The sequence below is a fragment of the Sciurus carolinensis genome, chromosome 8 (genome assembly GCF_902686445.1).
Source record: "Sciurus carolinensis chromosome 8, mSciCar1.2, whole genome shotgun sequence".
Lineage (NCBI taxonomy): Eukaryota > Metazoa > Chordata > Mammalia > Rodentia > Sciuridae > Sciurus > Sciurus carolinensis.
This window is the reverse complement of record NC_062220.1, coordinates 46,835,233-46,859,285: the sequence shown is the minus strand read 5'-3', so window position 1 is coordinate 46,859,285 and position 24,053 is coordinate 46,835,233. Positions and strand designations below refer to the sequence as shown.

Sequence of the window (24,053 nt, the reverse complement as noted above, 5' to 3'; positions counted from 1 at the left end):
AACAGGATTCTGAGGTTAAAATGAGAACTGTTCTTCCATGGCATAAATGGTCCAGGTCTGGGCATTGTCCAATATGAGATAGATTTTATTTTTAAAAATTTATTTTTGTAGTGTACTTATAACTAAAAATTAGCAGTAACCCCTGTACATCTTTCACTAACCAACTCCCTCCTGAGATGTCTACATGTATTGACTGAGACACACCTGTAAAACTGAACTAGCAGTTGTCCATGTCATCCTTGGATTCTATCCATGTGGAAGTAGGTGTATTTTATAATAGAGCAAATAGGTGAGTTGAGGCTGTGAAAGACTGAATTCCTTACACATACCTAAGTGGCAGATGCAAAGTTCAATATCTGATAGTGAAGAGCTCACAAGAGCAATGGCTTCCAGGCAGGAAAAGAGAACTTATTTCTGGGTAGTTTTTCAACGAGTCTGGCAACAGCTGGGCGATGACTTTGACCTCGCGTGATTATGACTTTAAGCTTAAAAATACATTTGTGTCTGCCAGCATTAGAAATGGAATCTCCAACTGCTGCCAACGTAGACGACCAAAAGGAAATAGAGATCTATATTGTTCAAAAGCTAAGCCTTGGGAGGAGCTGTTACCCAGCAGCTGTGCAAACAGAGTCAACCCCACTGCTTCTCCTCTGTTAGACACTTGGTTCGAAATAGGACAAAACCCACCATAAGGAAAACTGCAGAAATGAAAAGGAAGGTGATAGTTCTCGTTGGGTTCAAGAGAAGCTGGAAATTTACCGTTCAGCATGGATATGCATGGACATGAGGATTGTGAGGGCAATATCAGGGACGCGGGGAGGCAGGGGAAGGAGTGACCAGTGCTTTTCATCTTCCCTCCCCCGTTCACAATCCTCTCATGTTTTCCTCCTTCTCTCTTCTTCCCCTTCCTTCCTCTATTGCAACTTGATATCCACCTTCCATGGGGAGTGGGTAAGAAAGAGGAGGCTGCCTGTCCAGCAGAGCTTGTTAAATAATTCTTAGGGTCACAGAAAAAATTGGAAGAATTGTATTACTGTTAAGGTAAATAACTACATTTAATAACTCTAATTTTTTTTTCTTTGAACCTCATCTCTTTTCTCCCATGCATTCCACCTGTAACCCATTGAATTGAGAAGGTCTTTCTGTTCACTCGAAAATGCCTTAGAATCTCTGGAAGCTTTCCTTGCTCTGAAGGTGCTGCTGCTGTTAAGTCAGTAACGGTTCATACCTGTAATGAAATTCTCGCAGTAACACCTTCAGAGTGATTAGATTGGACTTTGAGTGATGGCAAGGTTATAAAATAAGGGTGTAAAGAAGTTGTGGGATAAAATAATAGTAAAACTAATCAAAAAAGAAGAGGAAGAAGTATAAGAGAAGGTGAAGGAGGCAAAAGAGGAACAACAACTTTCCTTAGGTGTTTAAAATTTGCCAGGTATGATTCCAAGCTTTTTACTTAGTGACTCATTTATTGGGATCAAAAGAATGGCAGATCACTGGGATCAGAGATGGAATGAAGCCAAAGTTATGGGAGCTGAGACATTCAGGAGGATGAGGGACAACGCTGAGCTGGGGATAAAGGGCAAACCAGGAGAAAAAAGGGAGAGCAGAGGCAGAGAGTTGATATTTGGAAAAGTTAGGACTTTTGGGGGTTCACTTATGACATCCAGAGTAAATGGAGTATCAGATCTGAACTTTGAGATAACTCTTTTGGAGTGGGTGTAATTTGGTGGACAGATAAATACGAGAGGGAGATGGAATTGTGTTTGGCTATAGTAAAGCTGGATGTTTTGCCATAGAGCAAGAGCCAAGAGGTGGGGTGGAGAAAGATAAGAAGCGTGAATTTGGTAATGAAGCCAAAAGAGATGGAGGCAGGGAAGAAACCAATGGCAAGGGATTCTGCATATGGGACTCTGCAGTGAGGGATGCTGGACAGGAAACAGAACAGTGTGTCAACTAGCCCCAGAATGGAAGGAGCTGGATGAGGCTGAGCTGTGATTGTTCCTAAGCCTGGGTAAAGTTGAGCTGTGCATTGGTGGGTGGACGGGAGAACATGTGGATGATTAGACAGGGAGGAGCCCTACACTCAGAAGTGGGCTTGATTTATCTGCTTGACCCCCTACCATCTGTAAATGAAAGAGACCAGCTTTTTGTGTGTGTGAAGTAAGTGAGCAATAATTAGCAGTGGGTAGCTCTGACTTTTATTTTTCTTCGACTGAGAACATCAGAATTGCTTTTGCCATGACCAACATTAGCCACAGGAATCTCTATAACTCATGTCCCTCATGCTTTGCTCCTCCATTTGCTTTGTTTGATGTGCAGGGAGATTTATTGGGTCAGACGGGCAAGTCCCCTGGGAAAGCCCGTGGAGCTCAGTGCTGACACTGCATTTAATGCCGCCATTGAAACCATCTCCTTATGTGTAAAGGCTCATTAATTTACTATAACATGTACTTTCCAAACCCTTTAGGAGGCATTCTCTTGAGATTTTTTATTCTACAAGTTGATACTAAGTGTCTACTGTGGAATAGATCCAAAAATCAATAAATGGAAGGTCCTCCATTGCCTTGTCTTCTAACACTGTAGTTCTGTGACATTCTAAAAAGGACTTGTATGCTTTCAAACATCTCTACTTAATGTCTCTCTCTCTCCCTCTCTCTTTCTCGCTCTCTCTCTTTAAATTTTTAAAGTATCAGCTCTATGACTGAGAACATCGACTTAAATTATCAGCAATTGTCTGGCATGTTTATCAAATTTGAAGAAAGCCTTTGTACTTTGAAGAAATGTACCAAGGATATATCTTACTTCCTCTTGTGATTAAAGTTCTTTGCAAGAAAACCACAACGAATACAGGATATTTTATAGAATGGTTTGTTCCTTATGACCATAACAAATGGTGAAGTTGTGCCAGGCATTTCTGACTGGGGAAAGGTATATAATTATTGGGGAAACATGGAGGAGGGGGAAAGTTGACTTTTCTGAGAAATTTTCATGGTTGGATTTTCACCTTAGAATGATGCAGTTCTTGTTTTAACAGTGATTTATTTTTTAAGTATACATTCCACTTTTGACGGCCAAAAAAATTCAACCACATCAGTTAGCTTGAACCCATTGGGCAAGAGTGTATATAACTTCTCAGATGGCTTTTGTAATTCGGTTCAAATTTGCTCCTGCCAGGAATTTTACCCACTGGTCTCACAAATTATTTGACACCTGTATTTTATTGATAAATTTCACTTTTATCAATTATGTAACTTCTTTGGGGGAAAAAAGATAGAAGATCTAACTGCTTGAATCCATGGTCCTCCATGTTGGTCATCTGTGGGAACTGGGTGGAGTGGCCTCCTTTGGGTAGGGCTCTTCCTCTTGCTGGCCTCTGTCACTACTCTGCTTCCTTGCACTATCTATCTGGCTTCTGTAGGATTTTGAATCTGTGACTCAGATTTTAACAGGCCTTTATAGGTGGATGATTCCAGTGAGCTTTATTCCATAGCTTCTGCCCCCGATCAACTGCCAGTCTCAGGTGCACTGTTCTGTCTATGCATTCTGTCCAAAAGTCCCATTTGGACATGTTTAAAAGTTTTTTTTTTTAACAGTACTTGTTTCTTTTTGCCTTCTCTTCTTGATTTCACTGCCATCCTCCTTGCTCTCTCAAAGTTAAATTGATACTGATTCTTCCTCTTTTGCTTCCACATTTAAAGACTACCAAGAATTGCTTGGTCCTTGGCTGTGCTATCTCCAGTCCACGTCTCTACTTGCTGCCTCTCCACCATTTACCATCCCCATACAAGTGCAGTTGACTGAAATAGGTGTTGGCACCAGATTCCCAGCAACTTGCATTATTTCTAGTTTCTTCTTCTGTCTGTAAAGCAGGCAGGGGCAAGAATAGGCTTAAGCAAATTCCATTCCCATTTTGTCACCTTCCCTTTCAAAAAGCTGCTGTGATTGCCCATCACCTGTTCAATCAAATACAACTCACTTCTCTGGTTCCCCCTCCCCCCAGCAAGGCTTTGCCAGTTGTCTCCACACATTCATTTTTTGCAACTATAGTTTATATATTTCTTGATATGAATTCATCTGTATCACTTGCATTCAGCCTGCTTGTTTCCCCCTTCCACAGACCTCTGCATATCTTACTCTTACCTTCCTTTGCTAGTTCCCAACCTTGTACAACATTCAGTTCAAATTCCATGTGTTCCTCAATCCTCACCATGGCCTAATCCCCCAGATCTTGATTATTATTTTGCGCTGCATTTCCTCTGAACTTACACTGTGGAGGTTAGAAGTGTTTGGTAGGCTAGAGCACATGCAAGCTGCAACGTAGGTTCTGCCACATATTGGCCATGTAGTCACAGGTCTTGCTGAGCCTTCTTTATGTTAGTTGTGAAAAAGACATTTATTGTACCAGTCTATTTGAATTGTGGTGACAAATGTGATAGTGAGTGCAAAGGACCTGATACCCTGTAATCAGTAAGCCAATATCTCAGACACCTACCCTGTTACACTACAAGTCCAGGAATTTGAGTTCAATACTCCTTGAAAGGAAGAATCTGGTGTTGCCGGTCTTTGTATCCCTATACCTTATAACGTGGCCAGCACAGATTAAATATTCAGCAAATGTTTGTTGAAAAACTAAGACAGGGTGTGATCATGAATGGCAGAGATTGATTATTGTGATCATTGTTATTTTGCAAGTCTTTGCCATCACACTGTGAGCAGAAATGTGTCCAACAGGAACACAGTACACTTCCTAGCTGTGTGTCTATCTGACAGCATGTCTAAGAGTGATTGTAGGTTCATGATTACCTTCCAAGGACGGTGACAGGAAGTTTGAGCATCTCATATTGTTCTGTTCTTTGGTACTTTTTTTTTTTGCCTTCCATCACTCTGGCATCTACTGAGGAATACATTATACATTTATTATAGTTGCATACAAATAATGTACAAGTGAATACTCATGATATTTATAGTTGCTGTTTTTCTTTATTTGAGATATTTGGGTCAGAGGATGTTCTTCATTTCTCAGAGTTTCCATCTTGTTTACTTCCATGATGTGAAAAGCAAATATATAATTATTGATAATTGATAAACTTATTTTGTTTTAAAATATTTCTTGTACCAGCACCACCAGCAGCCGCATCACAATTAACATTCAAATTAAGTCTCATTTGGATAAATTTTCCCAAGAACTTGCCCCAGTGTTACCTCCCTTTCATGTGTTCACAAAACGCATGAAGAAAAAGGTAAGTGCCAAAATAAGCAATATTGCATTCTGTATGCAAATGAAAGTTTTACAGAATTAGGGTTGTAATGGACACAAAATTAATTGTGAAAGTTTGGGAGGAATTTTACAGAGAAAAAAGATTAACTTGCTAGGTCCTCAGCAGCTGTCCTTTCTGATACATATGTTAGGCAAAATGAAATTTCCATGTGCCCAGGCCCAGTGGAGGAATGTTTATGGAGTCTATAGAAATTTGAGCAGGACGGGTCTCTCAGGACTTACGGCGCCTGTGTTCTCAGTGTGGGGATGGATTGCCCCATTATTCTAAATTGCAAGTCATGATGATGATTCTTTTTTAGGATTCTCTCCTCTCGTTTATTTGTTAAGAAACTTGTACAGGAGACATGTTGCCTATTTCAAAGTAATTTGCTCTTCTTTTTCAGACCAGATGATAATGTGGTATTTCTTCAGACTTTTATGTCTGCATAATAGGGGAAGATTTATGTAGAGTTAGACCAGATTTAATTTAATTTATTTTTGATTCTTCAACCTAGGATAAGTAATAGGACCCATTATTACCTCCAAATCACATTTTCTAGCTGCATTTCCTTTTGAATGATTTTCACAATGAGAACATGAAAAGTTATATATTCACTTTTCTCCCCTTTTTCTCCAAGGAAACCAACATGTCTGACAAAAGTGACTTAAAAGCTGAGCTTGAGCGCAAAAAGCAGCGCTTAGCACAGATAAGAGAAGAGAAGAAGCGGAAGGAAGAGGAGAGGAAAAAGAAAGAGGTAAATACTGGAGGTTGGGGTGTGGGTGTTTTGTGGTAAGAGGAAAATCACTTGGTTCTGAGGGACTGGTCAAATGGATACAAAAGACCCCTTCAAAGGATACTTTTTTGATATCTGGATAAAACAAGTGGGTATCTATGTCCTCAGGAGAATAAGGTCATTGCTATCTGAAACCCAATGTTCACTCCAAACTTGAATAGAACCCTACAGGTAGTCTGGGATCTCTGTTGTTGGACATTTCTTGACCTTTTGGCACCTCATTTTCCTATCCTTAAGAACAATAATGTATTTATTTTGTGGGGTTGTGAGGATTAATAGAGTTAATCTTGAATAGCACTTAGCAGTATCTGAGGTATAGTTTAGTGCTTAATAAGTGTCAGTTTTAAGACAAGATTATTTTAAAAAACTACTAGCAAAATTATTTTTTCTGGGCATGGTGGCACATGCCTGTAATCTCAGTGACTTGGGAGGCTGAGGTAGGAGGATTGCAAACTTGAGGCTAGCCTCAGCAACTTAACAAGGCCCTAAGCAACTTAGTGAGACCCAGTCTCAAAAAGAAAAATAAGAAGGGTTGGGGATATGGCTTGGTGGTAAAGAGTCTCTGGATTCAATCCCCAGTACTAATAAAAAACAGAAAGACTATTTTAGATATTTTAGAAGAAAAGTAGAAAAGATTGTGATGGATTTCCATTGGGCCCTACATGGTATGTATTTTCATGGTAGATAAGAATCCTAGGTTCTGCTAAGGGGAAAGTAGGTTAAAGAATGGATAGGGTAGTATAGGATATAACATACTAAGTGTTAGAGCTGAAGGGAATTTTAGAGACCTTCCATCGAGGCCCCTCTTTATATCAACAAAGCAGGAAGGACCCAGAGGTAAAATGCAGCTATTCTGCTGCTAGATTCAGAATTAAAGACTCGCAACTCCCAGTTCAATGCCTGGCTGTCATATCACTATTTCAATCCAAGAAATCATTTATTTTTAATTCCCCAATTCATTGTAGCAGTGTAGAAATAGCCTGGGTTTCCTACATAAACCAGATGCCAAAGATAATCTTGCATAGTCTCCTACGGAGAAAACATTGTACGGTGGGATACACTTGTGTATACTGAACCCAGAACTGCTTCCCTGCATTTTTCTTCAAGAAAAAAGAAACAGTATTTTAATGTCTTGCAATCTAAATAAGTGTTGTTTCATACTCCAAGGCTGCGAGACCAAAGTAACAGATTTTTAACAATTATTATTTTCCAACAAAGTAAAACATAATTGCAGTTGCATTTCAGCCCTCTGGCATCTCCCATCTCTCCACACCATTACACTTTGATTGATGTGATCATTTATTTGTCCTTGACATCATGCATAATGGTTTTCCCTTGGAGATCTTTGCTGTTATGTATGCAGTTTTTGGGTGAAATAGAGGTGAGAATTGACAAGGAATGGCTATTCATTTCCATGCGCAGCCAAAAAAGGCATTAAGTGATTATGTTTCCTTTCCTTCAAACGTCAACACTTAGTGTAGTTTTAAAGCACCTGTTATCCTTTACTAATAACTGGTTTCCTTTTAAGCTGACATTCTAATATCCAACTCGAATTTCACAGAATTACCCCAAAACATGATGTGATATAGAAAATCTGGTTCCAAATTACGCTGTCTGCCTCATCTTTTTCCTTTTGCACATTTTGGGGGAAATTAGAGGCAAACCAGACTGATGGAAGCTGGATACCCCTTTTGCTTCCACACCATGAAGTTTTACCTGATGGAGTTTTAGCCTCTTATACCGCAAAAAGAGTCCTGGGAGATCAGGGTTGCAGGTGGTAGGGGGTGTGGAACACCTGGACTCTGGGGAGTACCTTGACCTCTACCTGGTTCTGGACTTACAGTCACATAAGGTCTTAGTTTCCTCAATTCTAAGCTGTGGAAAGGGCCGTTATGACCATTTTTAACTCAACTCTGCTCCACAGAGTCACATGGTTATTCAGAGTCCTCTTCTCCCATTCTTAGTTGCTGTTTCAAAAGAACCGAGTAAAGGCTAGAATTTGTGATGCACTGGACTACATCATGTTTAAGATCTATCCCAGCAATAACTCTTTTTTCTCCATAGTCTCTCTCCTCAAAAAGATCTCTCCTCTATTCAATTTAAGCATCTTTCACAAACTGTGCTGACTTGGTTTATGTGGCCAATGTAATCATGTAATCAGACAGAGGGCACTAATTCCTAGTGGTTATGCACAGAGGGCTTTTTGTTTGTTTGTTTTGTTTTGTTTCTTCTTTTCTTTCTTTTTTTTAAACATGAACTTGACTGAGCAACTTGGCTCTTCATAGAATGGTCTTTAGTGAGGGCTTCTCTGAGTCTATTTCCTCTTCTATAAATTGAAGAAAAGAGTGGTACTTTTCTCCCAGAGTTCTGTGCAGATTCACAGTGAATGATGCAGAGAAACAGGTCAGTAAGAAACAACTCTCATCCTGCTTCTGAGATCAGCAACCAGAGTCAGTGGCTGGGATGCGGCAGAATGGATGTGCACACACTGCTCAGCATCACTGCTGGCAAGGTATTTAAAAATGCCCCACTCTTGGAAGAATCCTGTAATTCTAGACCCTAGTTTCATGGGATTATAGTATTTTGTATATAGAAAAAACCTGGAAGTACTCTATCCTGAACTCTTTTTTTTTTTTTTTCAAGTAAGAAAATAAGGTCTAAGTCTTGGAAGTAGTCCCCCTTCACCTCTAGTTCATAAAGGACACCTTCATCCAGCCAGTGGAAACCTTAGGTAGTTCTTTCACCAACCCCTCCCCAATCTACAGTGATCATCAGGTTCTAGACAGAACAGGACTCTTTTTTCACCCATTTCTTTACTCCCCTAAATCCACATTCCAGCCACATTCAGCTACAGGTTGAGTGTCTCTTATATGAAATACTTGAGATTTGGGGGTTTTAAGATTTTGAAACTTACATATACACAGTGAAATGTGTTGGGGGTGAGACCCAAGTCTAAACATGAAATTCATTTACATTTTATATATACCTTACATACATAACCTACAGGTAATTTTACACATTATTTTAAATAATTTTGTGCACAAAACAAAATTTCATTGTGTAAGATTTTTTCCACTTGCCGCATCAAGTTTTCACAGAAAGTGTGGGAATTTGGAGCATTTTGGATTTCAGATTTGGGATTCTCAATCTGTGCTTGCATATTCTTTTTTGGACAATATTCTCTGTTGATGGGAAGTTTATAAAACTCTCTTTTCTCAACTAAAGGGGACTGGGAAGGAGATTGGGGATTGGGGGAGAGAGTAGAAGTAGAGAAGATGGGAAAGAATCAAGACATGATGCATGTGTGCATGGAAATATCACAGTGAATCATCTTAATTTGTATAATTAGTATGTGTTAATAATTATATTAAAATAAAAGTTTTTAAAATTCTCTTTCCTCTGCTTTCATAGTCTTCTCTTTCTTCCTATTGTTCTTCACCTGGTTGGCTATTAACTGCATGTCTTTTTGTTCTCATCTCAAACGTCACTTTCTCCAGAAAGCTCATGCTGACACCTTTATCCACCCATCAGGAGGTTAGATCTGTGCTCTGCCCCTGGCCTTATCAAACCATTTAGCACAAAGTTGTACATTTGCTTCTTCAATTGTCTTTCTAGATGGCAAGTTTGGGAGGGCAGGTCTGCATGACCGTTTTGTTTTGTTTTGTAGTTGTTGTTTTTAACCATTGTACAGCATAGGCTTTGCCACATAATAGACCTTCAGCAAAAATGTTATGTAATGAATAACAAGTGAATAATAAACAAAAACTAGTTTGGGCATGTCTGGAGAGGCTGGCCCCAAACACCCTTTCCAAGTATCTGCAATTTCATTCTGCAGATTCAGATTTCTTTGGAAGCTTCTAATCCTGAGTTTATATAATGCTTCATCAACTGGATGCTGTCATTGACTCCTAAGTTTAAAATGTGCCAATTTTTGTGTTGTTTGTAGAGAGGGAGCTGTAAGCTTGTAAGTTTATAAAAACATTCTCTAGGCTTATCAAATTAAACAAATAAATTCAAAATTAAAAAGAATAAAATGTTCTTTAATGCTAAACTGAGTGACTTTTTTGCCATGACTTTGAAAACTACAGTGAGTCAGGACCACCCAAGTTGATTATCTCCACAGAACCCAGAAAACTGTGTACATATATAAAATTGCCATTCTGCTCCTTTGGATGTGCTGATTTCTTGGCTGTGGTATTATGGATGAAATCTTATTTTAAAATAAATATAATGACCACCATATAAGACACAGGCCCAAATTCATGAAAAATTGCCTCTCATGCAGTGAGGTGAGTTTAATGGCAGCTACCCTGAAATTTCACCCTGTCTTTGGCCTTAAACCGAATTGCTAGAAGGTAGGATGAACATGACTTTCCTGACCTGTCCTCACTTGTCCCTCTAATAAATGTGGAACTGTCTTTGAAAAGTGATTGATAGATAATTCTCAGCTGGCAAATTTTCTTCCTTTGATTGTCCTCTCTGGGTCTCAGCTGTGATTATGCCACACAAATAGAAATTTTACTTGCTAGGAAAGGCACCTTGCAGATTTTTAATTACTAATGCTACAGAATCACTCCTTATTGAGTCATTAAAATGATAGGATTCTGTAGTATTTATATGGGAAAAATAAAAAATTTCATGATTAGGGCATTCCTTGTGGTTGTCTTAGATGAAGTAACATTTTATTTTAAGTTGCTAACTGGTAACAATCTTTATTTACAAAAAGCCCCTGTCAACTATTTGCATTTTTCAAGGTTGAATGTTAATAACTTTCCTATGCTTCTGTTATATCTAGATGAATTTATCTTTATTAATATATGTAATTTCATCATATTGCTTATTTCCTAAAGAATTTTAAAGGTCAGAAGTGGAGAGCGAGTTGCAGAGTCCTTGTGCCATGGAAGTGACATTTTGGAAGTGGAGCTCAGGGGTATTGTTTTTGTACAACATGAGGTTACACATGTTGACATGTGATTTACCCTCCACTGTGCTTCTTGAAAACTACTGGTTAAAATTAGAATAAATCTCAAAAACCAAAAATAGATCCTGTGCCTTTCTGCACAGGATATCTAGGACAGAAAGTTTTGAATGATATGCCCTAAGTTTGTTCAGAAGGAAAATATTAGGCAAATTTTTTTCTTTGTACTCTGTGTAAACTGTATTAGAACTTCTCAGTTTCATTTCTACTGATACTCTTGTCCTTCAATAAATTTTTGTTGAAAGAATGAGAGAAAATTAAAGGTATCTTTGTTGCTATCACATGGAAGTGGGTTTCTTGTGAGTGCTGGGTCTTTATATATCTAGTTGTATTGGTCTAGTGTTGTAAAAGAGGTTCCTGAATGGGGTATAGTTGATGGAAATTGGCCTAAATGATGTTTAGATCTAAGACTCTATAATTGTAAAACAATACTCACAAAAGACAGATACTGATCCATTCATTCAGCACATCTTTATTCAGTATCTCCTATGTGCCAGGCCCTGATCTATATGTGAGCATATTGTAGTGAACAAAGCAATCAAGTATCTGCTCTCAGTAAAACTGACAGTTCTGTTATGGCTTAACTCTTCGCTGTAACATCACACTATTCTACACTAGATTCTGAAGACAAATTTCAATTTTCATTCGTATTTCAGTAACTGCTATGGTAATTCCCTTTTCTTTTATTTCCCTTTTTCTTCTTCCCACCTTTTGACTTTATGACAAATGTGGATAGAGATCCTCATTATGCAGCATCCTCTCTCAGCTTTGTCTCTGCCTCTGTGTGGTACACATAAACTTTGGAACTGCTTCAGTAGTTTTAATGTTTCATTTGGAAAATAAAATGAACTTTCATATCTTTACTGGTAGAGATTAAAGTGCCATTTCAGAATCTGGGTTTACTTGAGAGGGCTAAAATTCTCTAGTACTCTCTTTAGCAGTTATTGGCCTACACAATGACAGTTTTCTCTCTAATGACAGATAGACTTAAAAACTATGTGTGCATTTTAAGCCCAAAGTGAATAACAGAAGGGTTGGGCCCAGAGCCAAAGCTGCATTTGGCTTATAATCAGGGTGTAGGTTACCAACTGGGGATAAGTCAAAAGTTGCCTGAATATTTTCTACTTCAGATGCCAAGACATGAATTATGCTTCGTATGTCTGGAGGAGGTAATGTACCTGTTAGGGTGCCCAACGTGCCCTGGAGTAGGGTAACTGGATAGTTGGTTTCTGAAAAGCTTGAAGACGGCTTCACTCCTGTAAGCTTACAAAACTTTCTAGTGAGGTTGTACACTTCGATGTTCTCATGTTGCCGATCGGGGGAATACTGCCTCTGGAGTAATAATTGTGGTATGAAAAGGAGGAAATACTTGGAATATTAAAATTTCTCCCAGAAAACCTCTGTTGATCTTTACTAACTTGCATTTTAATTTGTCATGATATTGTAAAAACACAAACTGGGGATATGATCTGATTTTGGGATGCCCACATGTGAAGTGTTTCAGGCAGAATTCATGAAAGGAATTCCTAAGTGATTTTTTGCACTGTGTTTTTTACATAATTTTCTTCTTTAAGTTAACATGTCTAAAGGAATCCTAAAAAATCAGAATCGACTAACAAGATTTATAGTACTACTGTATTGTTAAATCTGTATTGCTTGAAGACAATTTAGCCCACTTTAATTTAAACCATGAACAGCCTACACTACCAGTGCAAATAGTGTATTGTACAGCTATAGATTTTCATAAATAATTTTACTTTTCATCTAAATTCCAATAATTCTTATTTTCACAATCCCAAACATGGGGCATGAATACTACAAATATATACTCATAAAGAACTGATGTCCCAGGAGGGACAAGGAGGTCTAAACAACATACAGAATTCTTTTTGAAAAATTCATAGCCCCAGTCAGAAATAGTTCACTTTGATGGTTTCTTCCAAAAACTTTGATGCCATGTGATAGAGATGGGAGAAAACCTTCAATCAAAAGAGAGCAGTAGGTCAGTAATCATTAAATGAGCAGTTGTGGTGTTTTTTCATCCTTTATACATTTGGGTGTATCTATTAGGGCTTTTGCCTGGCTTCGCTGCCGTGCATCTACCACTTTCTGTTTCAGCCAGGAAAAGTATACATTTGGTTATGTTTTTAACTTTCCTTACCGACATCCACACTTTTTAGGCAGATATGCAGCAGAAGAAAGAACCTGTTCAAGATGACTCTGATCTGGATCGCAAACGACGGGAGACAGAGGCTTTGCTCCAAAGCATTGGTATATCACCGGAGCCCCCTCTAGGTACTTAAAAGTGCTACTATTCCTCAAATTGAACTTGAGTAGGCTATACCATGTCCAGCATTTACTATTCGTTTACGTCTTTAGCTGTATTGTTTTTATTTTTAAGTAACTCTATGGCTTATGGTTCAGGTTGCATGCATTTTTGGAATTGAGGGGGCTGGAAGGAGATGGGAGGAAAGGTTGTAGAGTCAGCAGCAATTTGCTGCTTATTGATGGATCACATGGCTGAACTTTGCCATTGTGTGATTAGTGGATGATTTTATCACTTGTTAAATGAGTTGCCACTTGGGAAATACAAGACATCTTGGAATTTATTTTTTATTAAATTGTTTTTCATTTCCACGGCTGAATCCCAACTTCTCTTTGCCTATCTAAATGCTGTGAATCCTCATAAATTTCATAACCATGGCAGGCATAGAGTTATTTCATGATGAAAATAGAGAGATCAGTGGGAAATCTGAAGGAGAACTTACAATGGCAGCAGATTAGTAGCTAATAAACAAGTTTAAATTTTTCTGATTCTCTCGTATATCTTGATTTCATTTCGAATTGGCGTTCTCACTACGGTGCCCTCCTCCAACTCATTCATTCCTAGTTGCTTGTCCATGAACTCTTTATCTCTAAGGTCTGCATATTGAACTGTTTGTTTTGCTTATGCTAAAGATAACTGTGCATGTGCTTATTCTGTCACTTACCTATTTACCCTTCATGTGATAAGTTATTTTATTTTTCTTTTATTCTTTTATTTTTCATACGTTTAAGAGTAATACCAGGGTGTCTGTAAAACTACATGCTATCCAATATAGGGGAAAAAAGCTTTTAAAATAATACTTGGAAATAGATACAATATCAGATCTATTTAAAATGATTTATCTTCTTTTAATTCCATCACTGGTTTTTGTATTAAAATAAAATTTCATTTATTTCCATAGTAACTTAAAATAAGAATAGAAATAATACATATGCAACAAACGCTTCTAATGATATGAATAAGAAAAAACTATGTATTTACTAAGTATTGCTGGGTATAATTTAATGCATACACATAAAACTAAAATACTATTAAAAACCATTTTTACTTAATCTCAATTTGTAGTACATAAAATAATATGTCCAATGATGAAATGATAAGCCCTAATAAAATTAGATTATTTTTCTTACTTCTTTATGGTTGGGAAGATGTCACCTAGCGGTTATTTGACTGATGTACCATCTTTGAGAAGCTGGCAAACTTCTTTGAACTTAGCTGATACGTGACATAAATTGGACACTTTGCAATCAATTATATTTGTACCTCAAAATAGTCTTTGAAATGCTGTTGCTATGTCAACACTGGTTAGACACAGTAGTAGTAGACCCTGTTTTCCCATACCTTGTATAAAGTCAGTAATTAAAATTTAAGAACAAAACATTTAAACAACCTTAAACCATAACCAACTTCTCAACTGTTCCTACAACCCTGCTAAGGGGCCTGGCAAGAATAGATCCCATTTTCAATTTTTTTTCCTTCTCTCTGACTTACCCTCTAACTTAGCATTGAGGGTAATTGGTGAATTAATTGTGGAACCACATGAAAATTCCCAGCTTCTTGACAGATCTGCCATTGTGCTATAGGATTTGGACAAAATAGTTAAGTCCTTTACCCTATTAAATAAATAAAAGGAAATTGCACATGATTGAAACCAAATGGAAATCTACATTTCTGTATTGAAGTTTCTTTCTGCCCATATGGCTTCTTTGGCTTGTGTGATGTTGAGAACCCATTGAATCATCTGGCCTGGAGCCATCTTGGCTATTTGGTACAACTTCTCTCTGAAGGACATTTGGCATGTATCTGAAGGATGGAGAAGAAAAATACATTTGCATTTCCTTTAATTCTCTCTTTATTATCCTTGCTCTCAGATTTTCAGCGCATGCCAACCTTGATCCTTGAACTTTTTACTTCTGTCTTCAGAGCAGCAGTTGACTTCTGGGCCTATATCGGTGCCTTTTAGGGCTGCCAGAAACAAAGGAAAAATGTCCCAAATGCAGTAAATGGTACAATAGGATGAAACTATTAATTAAGTGTAAAAATAAAGCAGCCTGGCATTTTCCTTTGTTTTGAAAAGGATTTTTAAATTACCAGGTTCAAATTTACCCTTCCTCTCTGTCACTTTGTCTCTCGTGGCAGAGCAGTTTACGTGCCACCAACAATACATTTCCCTCCAAATGCAGATATAAGGCAGATTTTCTGACTTTCCTTGGCCATTTAAAATTATTCAGGATCACATATTTCATGCTCTTTTAAAGTTTTATAGACACCCCATTTTATTTTTAATAGGTCACATCTATACTAACAAAATAAAATGAAGAATTGGAATTATCTGGATAGTTCATACTAGAAAGAATATTGGACTTGAATTATCTGGAGAGCTCTTTTGATTCTCCATTTTACTTTGTTAGGGTGGACATGGCCTCAGAATCCCTAAGTCAATTCTGTCTAAATTCATTTCAGATTTTAATTTCCAAAATATGAAAAATTCACTTGACTTTCTTCCTTTTCTTTCCTTTTCTTTTCTTTTTTATTTTTCTTATCCCATCTCAATCTCTCCTGGCCATACAACCACTTTAATTTGGGCCCCTTTGTTTTGATTTGTCTGACACTGCTCTTCACCAGTGCAGCCGCTGCATTTTTTAACATGGGATACCTGTTATTTTCATTATTTAGTCCCAACCCCTATGTCTCCCTCCTCGAAATCAGTGAGCACCCCCAGTGAAGCTGGAAGCCAAGACTCAGGCGACCTGGGGCCATTAACAAGGTAAGAATTGTCCCTTTAAAAGATGAGGGTGGGAGCCTGAGAACAAAACAGCACCATTACACACTGTCCAATGTGCATGCATCTTCAAGTGTGCTGGGTCATTTGTTTAAATTCATGCTGGCTGCTGGTTTGAGTGGCATAGCAATGATTTTGAACACTAGAAGTGATAAGCTTATATATCATTCTTCCTGGAGTGGGAGTGGGCTAATTTATGACCATGTGTCTTGCTTAGCAAGCATAAACATTCCATTAGCTTAGAAATAAAAGAAGCAGGAAAGGGCCAATGATAAATTGAATATATTACCAGCTTTTCATTATTCATTATTCTACTTTGGTTAACCCTAAATTTAATTTTTCAAACATCTTGTTAATTTGCTTAATAAAGTTGACTAATTTGAGAATTCATTCCCCAAAGTGTCATTGTTATTGATGTTGATAAAAGGGCTGACTGTTTCTGTTTCATGAATCAGTTGCCAAACTTTTATTACATCATCAATACTCATAGATTATGTAACTTCTGAGTGAGGTTGTAGACGTTCTCTAGTTTGACCATCCAAGGGATATTTGAAAGGTAGAGATATAAAAAGAGAAAAGAAGTTTCATTAATATGGATGCAGTCATGATAACTCTGTTAAGCTAATTGCCTTTACCAGGATTCAAACTTGTAGGTGCCCATAGGTAGGCAATATAAGTGGGTGTGGGGTGAGACCTGAAGCAAGTAAGGCCAGATGGCCTCCTGATGTTTCAAGGTGGTTGTACTCATCTGGAAACATGGACCCAAGTTTTTCACATCTTCCAGTTTTCACCAGAACCTAGAAATTTATGCATTAGTATTTTAAACATCGAATGTTAAGGACTTTTATTAAAAGCAGTTATGGGTCAGATTTGGCTTGTGGGCTCTGAATTTGTGACCCCTGGCTTTGACTCTTAATTTTTTAAAAAAATCATAAAATACTTTAATCAAACTTCAAAAAGAGGGAGAAGCAGCCATTCTCAGTAGCATTCTTCTAACCAATCAGCCTTTTAGCTCACCTATGTACCTTTTTAAACTTTGTCTACCCGACTGTTTGTCACCATATGTTATGGAGGGAGAATTAGGAAGTTTTGAATTTTTCTTTTATCATCTAATGCATTATCATAAGCATATTCATCTGAAAGTGCATTGCTTGCATGGAGGCCTAGGCAGTTTCATAGACAAAATCATGGATGAGAGGACACCAATCATCTAGCCTTGCCCTGCATTATAGACTTGCTTTTTTTTTTTCTTTTAGAAACCAACATATAAGACAATAATTCTTTCATCCATATCTGCCTGTTGGTGTGCTTCAGACTTGAATATTCTTTTTTGATAGGGTCTTTCAAAACCCAGGGTCTTTCCATTTGAGAAAAATGAAAGTAGTCGTTGGGGGCATAAAGCTGGTTTATTTTAGCAATTGCCTTTGCAATTCTGGGGCAGCATATGTCTTCTGTCATCTTTTGCTTTGAACACTTCAAAAGGTCTTTGAGGGCGAAAAGTAATAATAACACAGTTGTATCAGATCTAACATCTATTCAAGAGCTGGCATAATATAATCACATTCCTTAGGGGGTCCATTGGCCTATCATTAAGTTAACATAGTTGACTGTTTCTACACAATGATCGTTTGGTGTCATTACTGCTTAGCTTCAAGGGGTGAAGTTGGCAGCATTAAATTCTATTACTGACTTCACAGTTGATGAGCTCTTTTGAAAACTTTCTAGAGAAAACTGACCTATGCTGTTAGTACTCTGGGGATAGTAACAATATTCCTTCTCAGAGAACATCACTCTTCATTTCTTTTACTTCCCTATAAGATGTCTTTTTTTAACTTAGTAAATCATTTCGAAAGAAAGGCACCCCACACAAACTCCAGTGAGCTTTATTTCTTTACGGGAAAGTTCTGGCAAGAGTAACTTGAAGTCAATGAGTAAATCCCTTGCTAAGTGCAGGTTTCACAGGACTGCAAGAAACTTGGCACTGGAAAGAAAATGACAGTTTTCAGAAAAACTGAGCACAGTTTCCTTGAGGAATATGCATTAGGAATAGTTTAGTAAACTTTGCCCTTGTTTTGAACTTAGGAGAATGCCACTCAAATTTATGTTTTTGTTTTAATAACACAGATACGAGAGTTAAATTGCAGCAGAATATATCCTGGTTTTAAAAATTCCACTTGGAATGCCTTTTTATGTAGAAGTAACATCTTTGAAAACAATTACTATTAACTTTAACACTTCATAAAACCTGAGGCTAAGAAAAGAGCTTGGAAAGGAGCTAAGAATATAATTCTATAGTAAAAAATTGACTTCTTTGTTTGGACTGTGGACTCTTAAAACAAAGGAAAATCTTTCAGAAGACAACTTAGAAATCAAATTAACACATCTGGTTATACCTAAAGTTGCACGTAAATTCTGTCATTCACCCACTAACACTTCAAACTAAAACTAAGATTTTCTTTGGAGAGCCAAAATTGGCATACACTTCTTATAATCCTTGTGACCAGTTAATCTGTAAATTGGCATGCTTCATGTATCCTATTATAGAGAAAAGGTTAAAATAGTGCTTTAAAAACAGAAAGTATAACAAAAGTTTCTTTCATCGACTTTAAGAGCACTTGAGTCAATGTTTTGAGTAGAAATATTTAATATTTTTTAAATATACTAGTCTGATTTAATTTTTAAAAATTTAAAACTTTAAGTATCACAGTTTGTTTTGCAATTTCTGCTTCTTTATAACCCATTTCTCCTTTACAACTTGTGTTTGTGGTATTTTTCTCTTTCTCTTTATCAGTTGTGGAGAATCAATTAATCATTGCTCAGTTAATCATAATGGTCAAAGAACAAGTTTTTGGATTTAAAAAATGAACTTTATTAATAAAATATTTGGAAGGCAAGTTTCACTTATAAACATAAATTTTAAGATCCCTTAATATACTATATTCAACTGGAATCCAATACAATATAAAGAGGATTCTGTGCTATGATTAATAGGTATGGATTCAAAATGCAATATTTTAGTAAAGGAAAGTGTGTCATCATAATTCAACATAGAAAAAGGTAAAAGTAACCATTGCAATATACACTTACATGATTCCCAAGAAATGTAAACACCTATTCCTATATTTTAAAATTTAGCAATCTAGGAATAGAAATATGGTTTCTCAGTATGATAAAGAATAGTACTCTGAGACCAACAACCCATATTTTTGTGCACAAGAATGAAGGTTGGCACTCTATAGCCTTTGACGAATAATGGCTTCTGTTTCACTGAATCCATATCTCTTCCTTGGGAAATGATGAATTCCTGGAGACTAGACACTAAGTGATGTTAGAAATTGTATCCATATAGTAGCCATCTGATAAATGTTTATTGAATGTTGAATTATCATCCTACTCTTTTATAGATGTGGTCAGGGAAGCACAGAGAGAATTAGTAATATTCTCAAGTCCACACAGAGCATAGTTACAGCATTAGGTTTTAATTTAGGCAATCTGATTTGAGTTTCCCTAATTTATGCCTCCGCCCCAGATTGTCTCCACTAATAATTGATATAAATGATCCATGACCTACCACATAAAGTTATTGTGAGAATCAAACAAATTAACGCCAGAAAAATGCTTGGAAGCATGGTATGCAGCAAGTATATGTGAGTTTTAGCTATTACTATTAGTATTGGCATGGGTTTTTAAAAGATACTATAATTTAGCCATTTTCCCAATGGAAGGAAATCTTTTTTAGATTTTTCTCATGGAACATGTCAGTGTCATTTACAAATTTGATAAGCATCCCTATATTGTCATTCCAGTAATTATGCAAAAATATTAAAGGATCAGGCCAAGGACAGATTATAGTCTGTGTCCCTAGATATCACTTTCAGGGTTACCCTGCCTTTAGTTGCAAACATTCAGATATTCAACCAGAAATAAGTCTATCTAAATGATGATCACTGAGCTCATGTTTATTCTTTCCTTTACATGTATGGCACACAAGGGACTTTGTACCAGGACTCTTCTCTTGTTTGGTTGGGGCTCCTCTAGGGTTCTCAGCCATTACAGACTGAAGAAACCTCGGAAAGCTTATTGACCTCCTAAAGTTTGCCTGGACACTAAGACATAGGCTGCACTATGTCTCAAATCTGATTCATAGAGGAAAACTTTCAAAATTGCTTTAAAGATAAGCAATTCTCAATGAGATAGCAGACTGTGCAATCAATCTCCTCTTATCTAAAAAGTCAAAAGGGGAGATTTTTGACATTTGCTTTTGATAAGAAGTGGCATGGGACTAGGCACAGTGGCGCATGCCCGTAATCCCAGCAACTGGGGAGACTGAGGAAGGAGCATCACAAGTTCAAAGCCAGTCTCAGCAACTTAGCAAGGTCTTAAATGACTTAGGAGGACTCTGTCTCAAAATAAAAAAATAAAAAGGGTTGGAGATGTACTCAGTGATTAAGAGCCCCTGGCTTTGATCCCTGATACAAAAAAAAAAAAAAAAAAAAAGTGTTATGGTTGTGGTAATAAAACTAATTTCTACTTTTTGTTCTTTTGACCATCTGTAGTTCTAACACTATCATTAAGATCTATTTCCCATAGAAACATTCAAGTCCCCAATATTTTATTTCTAATAATCTTACTATTACTGAAACAATACCTATATATTTTATACAATGAGAAAATATGAGTCAAAGAACATAAAAGCATCCTATTCCTACCATCAGAGATGAGCACTCTTAACACCAAACCATATATTCTTTCATATAATCTTTATATCATCATATATGTATTAAGCGGCATCTGACTGTACAAACTATTAACCTGCATTTCTAGTCAAATATCTCTATTTTGGTTTCAATGAATATGTACTCAATTGATCTAATAACACCATCTTCAATTTTCACCAGTTGCCTCTAACCCAGTCCCATGGTTTTTACCATTTATACCTGTCCTCCCAATTATCAGCATGTGTTAGCTAAAAATCCTTCTATCCAGAGGATTTCTCTAGTGAGGTGAGATCCCTCCTCAGGGAACTTCAAATGAGCAAGTGGACAGATGTCTTCTGAAGCACTTAATGTGGACACACAGATACCAAGGAAAAGTAGTAGAGGACATTTAGGCTTTCAGCCTCACTCCGATGAGGATTCATGGATGAAAGGACCAGTTTTTTCATTAGAATATTAGGCCTCTGTAGAGTTAATATAGTTGTTATGGACAGAACACTTAAATAAAGTTCATGTTTGTTTGTTTGTTCAGCCTTTCTCTGGTGAACATTCAAATAAGGAGATTAGATTCGCCTGAATAAGTTGTTTGTGGGTAACTTTTGCTGGCTGCATGTAGACACCACTTTCTTTTATGGGTGTCCTCAGGAGAAGAAGATACTCAAGGTCACATGGCCCTAATATCCAACAGAAAACCAGGACTTTCATCTTTATCCACAATCAGATTCTGCAGGATTCTCTGAAAACCTCAAAGGACTTCTGACCAATTTTTGTGAAAACACCATCATTTCCAAGATAGATGAATAGAAACTAAAGGGAGGGCATTAGAGAGTGATTTGTAACAGTGAAAAAGTAAAATAAAATAATGCAAGACAATGTGGAAATTGAATGAGACTATTAAATTTTTTATCAAAAATTTCAAGTAGTTATTATATAAACAGAAGTTGGCATTATGCTCCCAGCTAATTGGACTTAAGGGAGACTGAATGAACTGATTCAGTGTTATTAAAAATCACTGTCTTTGAAAATTAAGGCATAATTTGCACTATAGTATTTTCTCTTTATGTAGGACAGTTACTGATTGGTTCCAAATTTTTGATTTCTTATCATTTAGTCTTCAGGCAGAAGGTACTATATATACCCGCGCGGTTATACTAACAAAGTTAGCATCTGTTTTAGCAAGGGGAGGCTGAGCATTCTTCTAGAGAAACTGTTCCTTGGCAGCAGGACTCCGTGTAAGATTTGAGGAAAGCATTTCCTCACCCTAAGATGGAGTCCTACATTTCCCTTTGAATCCAGCACAGATGGACTTCCTATGTTGCTTAGTATGGCCCAAATTGGAGCCTGTGTTAGGGCTCAGGGTTAGTCAACAGAGGGAAGAGTCTCACACAGTAAGTGAAGAAAAAAAAAACCTTTTTAAAAGGAGCCTGATATAAGTGTGTATTGCACAGTTCCAATTTTATTTCTCACATCAGCAAATCTTTACCAACATCTTTGCCAGTCCTAACTAAGGAAATAATTGGGTCTGGGAAGTAAAACATTAACTCATTATTTAAATACCATTCTTACTTACTTGACATTTTAATTAATGTGACAGATTGATGTGATGGATTTTGAAATGGTCTTATTCACTGTTTTACTTTTGGAAATGACATTTAAAAAATCAGATATTTGGGGAGGACACTAACTAACGTTTTCTGTTTGGTACCATGCTCATATTGGTTCTAAACATTTTCCTTGTCTGATTAGAGGCTAGTGACTTATTTGACAGAGAAGACACGTGGAACAAGGGTTCAGAGGATCAGTGGAACATAGGAGAGTTCTGTGTCCTGCCTTCAACTCATCTCTCCATCTTAGTAAAGAAAGAACATGCAAAGTTGGTTTCCAGTGCATTTGCTCCAGGGATTGGCTAAACTTGTTATGTTCACTTGGTAGAAAAGATGGCTGGACTTCCTTTTGTTCTCAGTACAAACCAGCAATATGGTGAACTTTTTTTTTTTTTTTTTTTGCGGTACTGGGGATCGAACTCAGGGCCTTGTGATTGTGAGGCAAGCCCTCTACCAGCTGAGCTATCTCCCCAGCCCTTATGGTGAACATTTTAAAGATAAACTTTCCTTTGTTAGTATGGAAGTGAGTCTGAAAACTCTCTTGGAGCCGTGTGGTGACATCATACCATGTAAGACCAAGTTCCTTGTTAAGTATTTGGTGAGTGTTAAGAAGTCAGACAGACACGCCCCAATTTTTTTTTTTTTTTCATTTTTTAATGAAGAAAACAAAAGCTATTTCTTTTGGAATCCATTTACCTTCATACTTCACACCTATTTATAGGAGAGACAGATAAATACCATTCCCTTGTTCACTCATTCATCTCTTTGTTCAATAAATACTTGAGAAGTTATTGCCTAAAGACACTATGCTCAATCTTCGAGAAATGCAAAGGTAATTACCCTTACTTCCAGAAAGCCTCCATCTTGTAAATAGACAAATGTAATTTGAAACTTCTAATGAGAAATTGTTTTGTACTTATACCTTTCAAATATGTGTACTCATAGACATGAATAATAATGTCATAAATGACAATTCCCCAATCACCTACAATTAATCTGTAGTATACTCACTTTGCACAAGTGCTTTTGATTCATTTCTACCCTACATAGAGTCTTGACACATATTTGTTTGTTTATTGACTCACAAGTGTGTGTGTGTCCTCAAAATACTGGGTGAGATGCATATAGATGAGTGTAGGAATGAGGACACAGCTGAAAGTGAGGCAGTTTTCTTGTCTAGAGAGAACCAAGCATGCTGGGCAGCTTGCCTGGAAGTGGACAACTCCAGAGGAGCTAATGGCAGTTACAGGAAATGAGGTACAAGGTGAGGAATTCTCAGGAACAAGGCAGAAATCCTGTTACTGGTTCAGGGCAAAAAGTTAATGTGGATGTACCAGTATATTTGGTTTGATGCTGAGACTCCTGGGCTTTGTAAAGTGCTTGTTACCTCCTATAGACCATCTTTTTATTTGCTTTTAATGCTCATTGTAGGTCTTCCATTGAAATCTAGTGTGTTATAGATTGGCAAAGAAAACTGTGAAACAAGAAGGCCATGTGCTTTTCTAATTCATGTGCCATGGACAAGTTGCTTCTAAATGGTATTAGGACAAATATTTGGAAAAAGCATTTGATCTGGGCCTTAAAGAATGCATATGAT

At 37.1% G+C, this 24,053-nt stretch overlaps 1 protein-coding gene across 4 annotated transcripts in view; it reads left to right on the top strand.

Annotated features, from left to right (window-relative positions):
- The window catches only part of Dync1i1 (dynein cytoplasmic 1 intermediate chain 1), a 295,555-nt gene that overhangs the window by 24,727 nt on the left and 246,775 nt on the right, over positions 1–24,053 (top strand). For 2 of the 4 annotated variants that reach the window (XM_047561955.1, XM_047561952.1), the window contains exons 2-4: positions 5,896–6,012; positions 13,210–13,324; positions 15,981–16,122. In XM_047561955.1, the coding sequence (XP_047417911.1) occupies positions 5,905–6,012; positions 13,210–13,324; positions 15,981–16,122 (365 nt within the window). In that variant the 5' untranslated portion in view covers positions 5,896–5,904. The remainder of the gene's footprint in view (positions 1–5,895; positions 6,013–13,209; positions 13,325–15,980; positions 16,123–24,053) is intronic. The other 2 variants (XM_047561956.1, XM_047561953.1) reach the window with 1 other exon arrangement.